The 7,500-nt window shown below is 31.5% G+C and overlaps 2 protein-coding genes across 2 annotated transcripts in view; one reads left to right on the forward strand and one right to left on the reverse strand.

Annotated features, from left to right (window-relative positions):
- LOC119579061 (galactosylgalactosylxylosylprotein 3-beta-glucuronosyltransferase 2-like) overlaps positions 1–970 on the forward strand; it is a 12,073-nt gene extending 11,103 nt beyond the window's left edge. The window contains exon 7 of the mRNA XM_037926787.1: positions 809–970. Coding sequence (XP_037782715.1) covers positions 809–907 — 99 coding nt within the window. The 3' untranslated portion in view covers positions 908–970. The remainder of the gene's footprint in view (positions 1–808) is intronic.
- A 5,923-nt stretch (positions 971–6,893) lies between these two features.
- Positions 6,894–7,500, reverse strand: part of LOC119579062 — a 2,011-nt gene continuing 1,404 nt past the window's right edge. Inside the window, exon 1 of the mRNA XM_037926788.1 lies at positions 6,894–7,500. This exon is cut by the window's right edge and continues 1,404 nt beyond it. The gene's annotated coding sequence lies outside the window, so the exon portion shown is untranslated.

Below are 7,500 nucleotides of genomic sequence, written 5' to 3' on the forward strand. Positions count from 1 at the left end.
ATCAGTCTTCTTGTATTAACTACTCAGATTGTTATATGGCACTGTGCCAGTCTGACTATCTTGAAGTATGTCACCCAGAAGGGAAGGACTGAAACAGTGGGAGTAGTAGCTTTGTCTATAACTGCTCTTATTTTGTAGAATAAGATTTGCAAAAATGGGAGAAAATCATGTCTTTATTCCTGAGTAAAACTCCGTTCCATCTTTTACACAAAGTGTAACACACCTAATATATTAAAATGAACTCTTAAATTTCACAAGCAGCCTACCAAAGATTCAATCTAGTAATAAAAGTATATGAATATCATGCATCTTTGAATATGCAAAAATATTTAGATCATGTTTTGAATACAAGCGATACAAAAGAAATCATATCTCTTTGTTGGTGCAGTGTAGCGAATGTGATGCACGAGTCTGATGTAGTCCCGAGAGGCAAGACACATTGGCAGTGCATACTCCCTTGAGTGGAGGTCAAGGGCACCCCAAATTCTACCAGAGGCAATGGGTTAATCATGATTATCATTATTAGTACATGTGTAAGAGATATATAGAAATGAAAGCTGTAGATCTTCTTCCACTGATATTGCTTCACCATCATTTTTTTTTCTCTCCATAAAGATCAGAGAGTTTGCCAGTTAGGATATCTTTGAGAATTTTTTTTTTTTATGTTTGTCAGGTTCACTGTACAAGAAACTGAGGGGTTTATATCTTTGTCTATTGGTGTTTATTTATACTCCCAACTCCCACAATCAGATTCATAGGATAAGAAGATCTGTCGATATATTATTGATTTTTTTTTTCCTTTCTCCAGGTATATGTGTGGCACACAAGGACAGAGAAACCAAACATGAAAGATGAATATAGACTGCAAAAGATGGGTAAAGCAACCAATGAGGGCATTGAGGTATAGAGGTAATAAAGTTACTGCAAAATGAAGGATATTGATGATAAATAGCCATAGTATTTCTGGTGTTGTGTGACTTTTTTTTCTTCTCCTTTTTATTGTATATATTGTATATTTTATCAGATCACCCTTATACAATGAAGATTTTCAGATTCTGTGTACTGCTTCCATTAGACTTGACTAAGTTTCAGAATCCTTTACCCAAAAGATGCAACAGCCATGCAACTACAAGCACTCTAGCCACCAAATAAGCTAATTCTAATGTTTGGTTCTGCTTAAGTCTTTCACATTTCATATTGGATGTTTGTATTTACTAATGCCTTTGTTGTTTTATGCTTAGGTTTTACTTCATGCAGAGTTACTATACGGTGTTTCTTATGCTTTCTTAGGGTATATTTTCATTTTCCTTATATATTTACAATTCATTTGAGTATTTACCTTTCATTTTCTAGTATTAATGTTTTGCAACTGTTCTGTAAACACATTTCGTTTTATTTTGTACAGTAAGCTAACTATTTATGTTTTTCCTTTAGATTACTGATGAAAGGTTTATTGACTCGAAATATATATATATATATATATATATATATATATATATATATATATATATATATATATATATATGTATATATATAGATAGATAGATAGATAGATAGATAGATATATATATATATATGTATATATATTATATATTACATATATATAGAACATATGTAATATATTACATATATAGACATTACATATTGTATATATATATTATATATATCATATGTATTAAATATTATATATATAATATATATTATATATATAATATATATTATATATATATATATATATATATATATTATATATATATATATATATATATATATATATATATATATATATATATATATAAATAAATATATATATATAATTTTCACTTGATAATGATTGAGAGTAAAACGTAATTGAACAGATAGAGCAATTGAGGCGACAGTCCTGCCTTTTACAGCTTCGTTTCTTTGTTTTTATACAGAATATTGAAATTCATACGAAGAAATGGTTATATTTTTTGCTGTTTGATTTGACATGTTATGTGTTCTGTTTTATCTATGTTTGTTGATTTTTTTCTGCACTATTAGGATTTTGTTATTTTTTAGTGTTTTAATGTTTGCATTTAGGGCATTTTTAAAATCTTTTTATTCATTATTATTATTTTTTTTTTTTTTTTTTTTTTTTAGATTGAATACCTCAAACCTATTTATACCTGATATACTTAAACTTCAATTTATTTGAACCTCTGTACCACCTACTTAATTAATTATCTGGAATGTTTTTGTAAAGAGTGTATGTGTGTGTGTGTGTGTGCGTTTGTATGTGTTTGTGTGTGTGTGTTTATGTGCATGTGTATGTATGTATATATACATATACATGCATGCATACATACATACATACATATATACACACATACATACATACATACATACATACATACATACATACATACATACATAATTTAGATATAGATTTAGATAAAGAAATTAAGGATAAGTGTAAAATAAAATAACAAATCCCTTTATCTTGATCTAATCAAAATATATTTTCTTGTAATGGAAGATAATCAATTTTATTAATTTGAAATGCATTGTATCAGGCTTATGCAGTATGGACATATAATATTTTTACTAAAGGATAAACTTTATTTTAATGAATGTATAATATTGCATAATACAGGCTGTGTTATATTCTTGTAAATTAATTGTAGATATTCAATTTTTTAAATAGATAACAATCCTACATTGTGATATTGTAGTAATAATAAAAGAGAAGGAAAAACTTTGCTAAGGACTGAAGCATACAAAATCCATGGTAAAAAAAAGATGATCATTTTTGAAATGGCAATTGATATAAGCATGGAGTGTTGAAGGTTTGATATGAGAAATATGCTCAGAGTATTTGACTTTTATGAGTGAGTAATTAGTCTTTCTCAACATCAGATGGTACCATATAATAAAGTGGTTCCCTTTGCTAAGAGTAAAGAATGCAGCCTATTCAAATTATGTAAGCGTATATTAACACCTTCCATGTGATGGCTAATGTGAAACAAAAAACTTTCCTGGGGTTATATGGCTTGCATTGAACACAAGAATAGGTAAAATGGCTGTTTTGTAGTCTGTTGGATGCATGAAAATGTGCACACCAGTGGGCTGAATTGTATATAATGGTTAATGGTTAAAACAAATAAATGTGTCAGACTTCAAAGTTCATATAGCACTAGGTAAAGTATTTTGGCAAAGAGGGTAAAATGAGTTAATGATTATTACAAGTGTGTTAGATGTCAATGGTTGTTGAGTGCTATAGGATAGAGTGGTAGTGAAAAGGGTAAAGAGGAGAGCAAATGGAGTAAAAAGGGGAAGGAGGTTAAGGGCAAAAGGCAATTAAGATTAAGTGGGTTGTATTTATGTGTCTGAAAAAAGAAGACTGCATCGTGGGAACAATAGTGTAGCACTGTACTGCCAATTCATCATAATGGATGAGGCAGGCAAGCAGGTTGTTTTCAGTCTGACCAGACCTTGTCATACACAGGACAATCAGTCGGGGAGACAGAAACAGTTCCATTACAAGTATTAAGAGAGGAATGAAGTTGGGTAGGAATAGGTTTGACAATGAGGTCAGTCAGGGTATATAATGCATGAGCTTGAGACTCCGATGTAACTACTACAAGGCATGATTGATCAGAAGGGCTGTGAAAGGAAACTTTGCCTGCTTGTTTTTGGAGACATTGTTAGAAGAGGAAGGTATTGTCAGAGTAAGGGGCTGTAGGGGGAAATTTATCCCACTTGGCTGGGCTGAAAAAGAGCACTCAAAAGGTTTGTAGAAATGGAAGTGGTAGAAGGGAAAATGGGCAGACAGTGACAAAGACAAAGGAGGAGTTGGTGTGAAGGATGTTAGGAGAGAAAGTGGTGCATTCTGACAGTTGAGTAATGACCTGGGTGTATGATTCGGAATGGATAAAGTTGACAGCAAGCATTGAGTAGAGGGGCATTGGCAGCACTAGTTGGAGCTGTGATCATAGGAGGGGTGGGGGTTGGGAAACCAGAGAAGTCAAATTTTAAGAGGGTTAACTGATAAAGGGGCAAACCTTAATGACCCTAATAAGGGCACAAAATCTTCATTTTTGGCCATGGTGAGCCTGAAATATGTGGGGAATAAAAATGGTCTACTCCTCAGGTCTCCATGAGGTTAGGCGATTAATCATGGGAATACCATGCCCGTGGCTTCTCAAGGCTATTCAGGACTGACACAAAGCCAATCTTTCATCCTTTTAAGCATGGCTCTTACACCTTAGGAAATGGGCAGAAGGTATTGAAGAAGAGAAGGAAAGGGAAAGACTGTAAAATTTGTTGAGGCAATAGCAACAGGCATGGGATGTAATTGTATTTAGAGAAGAAAAAAAAATTGTTTTGCAATACAACCCACTGATACATTGTGGGTCAATTTATAGGGTCTTGATGGAAAATCATGAAATTCTAGATATGTGCAATGTTCTACATTTACAAAGATAAAAAAATATGTGAAAATCATCTAGCACGAGTGGATGAAAGATTGTAAGTCCAAATGGTAACCATGTTTCAGAGATGAGGGTAGGTATAGATTAGCTGTATCTGGGCTATATGTTATGCTTCCAGAATGTTTGCAACACATTGATATTATCATACATTTGCATATGCATATATGTGAAAATTTCTTAAAATAGTAATAGTAGTCTTCATACTAAATTTGCATACATTATTTTCATATAAAATGAGTTTTACCATCATATCTTTGTTGACTAAGAAGTTAAATATTTATAAAGTAATATCTATGCAGTATTAAATTGGAAATACATTAATAAAAAAAAAAAGTATGAATTTCTAATTTCAACCCACTAGTGGGTCACATTGCAATAGATGATACATCATGACCCATCAGTAGGTTGCATTGCATAGCTCATGCTGAATTATAAATGAATAGATAAAAATACTTAAATATGAAATCAGGACTAATTAATATGAATATTGAATCATACAGTGCACATCAGAAATTTTTACATGATACTACCATGTAGTCTGATCTGGCATCACTCCAAATTTAATATGCAGATTAAAATAAAAAAGATCACTCTACCCACCAGTCTAGTACTTTATTGTATTCATTTCCCCTTCGTACTGCCTTGGAGTTTTCAATGGATGGATATAGCAAGATGTTGCAGCGAGGGTGTTCCAGATATCTATAATGGCAGCTTGTAGCTTGGGGACTGAAGTTGTAATATGGTCACATCTTAGTGCCATATGACCTTTGCTGTTTAGCTTTAAACATTAACCAATACAGTCATATAAATGTCTTCGTAATAATTTGAATTGATTTTGATCTGGTGAATTTCCAAATCAGTCTTGGATGTAGTCCAAGACTCGCAAATCCAAACTCGACAGTTATTTTAAGTGTGGCATGCTGCCTCGTCCTACATAATGGTGATACAGAGAAACTCTTTATTCAGAGTTACATTTTTCAGCAATTTCTCCAGCTTTACTGTATTATAGTACCTGAATACACCCACATCATCATAACATACCAGCACAGAGCTATGCTGGTATATTTTCCCTTCTCGAGTCCCTATCACTATGAAACTCACTTCATCATTCCATGTATGTACTTCCATTTCTCAACATCCCAGTGCAAGTATTATTGCAAAAACTCTTTTATTTGTGTGTGGTGTGATGCTTTGATCTCAAATCAGTGAGTGAGTGCCAGTTAGTAATGGCACTCACTCAGCTAAATAGGATTTCTAAGTGATTTGTCTTTTTCTTGCATCTTATATGTTTATTTTCTAATGGCAGATCCTTGCCTAAGTAGTCAACATTTTTTTATGCAAATACCAGAGCCTTAAAAAAAATGATAAATAAAAAATAATGGTAACGCTTACAGAAACAACCAACAGAGGAATTAGTAATTAACTTTCAAGTAATTTTTTATGATAATTTCTGCCCTCTTTAAACTGTCATTCTTGCACCCATTTTTTTTTTTTTTTTTTTTGTAAGTCACCCAATTTTTTATGTATATTGTATAATTGATAATTTTTGAAAAATATTGCATCATTTTAAATTTGTATGTTGTGCATTCCTAAATGAAGTATCCTTAGTGTTTTGAGAAGCACTTTTATTTGATTTCATTGTAATTATATGCTGACTAATTAGATTTTTATACTGCATAAACACTTTTATAATATAAAATCCTTTATAAAAATTAAAAATGAATTAGACTATGATACTTTCAAAAACGACATAAACATTAAGCTTACTAGCATTAGATGAATATACAGCCCAGTGTTTAAAGAGCAATAGAATGACTTGCACAAGCCAGCTATTTCCACCCAACATCAAAGGGATATCCCAGGGCTGCTGTCAAAATCACCATGACCTGTAAAGTTATCCCCTTGTAGGCACCTCGTAATATGCGTAACTCGTCATTTCAGGCGAGATAACAGGAGCTGGAATGAATGAATGAGACGAGAGGCAATTTATAGGAAGTGACGTCCCTGTAATAAGGGATACAAGAGTGGGTGAAATGATTTACACAAATATTCCAATGTTTAATGATTTTCAATTTGGTTATGCAGGTAGTCTACGTTATTTTGTCGAGCTGAAGGAATATGTGTATAAATGTTTATTTCCAACTTAAAATATACATTATTTTATGTTTTGTTTAATTTTCTGATACCAAAAATGTAATGTATATATATATTTCAAAGAGGACTAAAGCTCGTCTCCAAGTCAGCACAACCAGTAAAAGAATTAATGATTATGAAGGTTTCTTAATATATTCATATATATGAACAAAAATGAAAAATGTTTGTTTTTAGATCACAATAATAATGATAAGCGCCTTTCCTAATAAAAGAAAAGTTTCAAGAGTAACAACTACACAAAATAAATGAAATAATATACCAAAAGATTCCAACTGAAACAAATTGAAGATTTTATAAATGTTTAATCACCAGGAAGTTTTATTAAAACAAATTTTCCAACAATGGTACAGGTTGTAAAATTTAATTTAGTGCACTGATGAAAAAAAAAGGAATAAAATCCAGATCATTAAGAGTCTCAGAGCCTTGGCATCTACTGAAGCTTCACTTTGCTTCATGTTCTGAATTTCTGAACATAAATATACAGAGAAATGCCAACCACAACAAATTGGAGAACCAAGTGATAAAATTCCATCACACAAAAATACATATAAATTATACTAGCATTGTTCTATAAAAGTGTACTAAATATAATACAACAATATGGTAATCTTAATGATATATATCAAAAACAAAACTATTTAACATCATTTAAGGTTTAATGCACTATTTTCACTTTACGCAGTACAATATATTATTCTAAAGTACCCTATGAAAGTTAAATGGTGCAATGTTACATATGCTAATCTGCTTATCCCTCGTATGGAAAAGACAGCCAACATACATACAGACTCTGAAATGTAACCTGCAATAAATACTTTGTCCAAACATTTCTCTGACTTCCATTATTACTAAAATATAGCTATATGATCCATATGAAAGCAACAATTTTTTA

Source organism: Penaeus monodon, chromosome 11, assembly GCF_015228065.2.
Source record: "Penaeus monodon isolate SGIC_2016 chromosome 11, NSTDA_Pmon_1, whole genome shotgun sequence".
NCBI lineage: Eukaryota > Metazoa > Arthropoda > Malacostraca > Decapoda > Penaeidae > Penaeus > Penaeus monodon.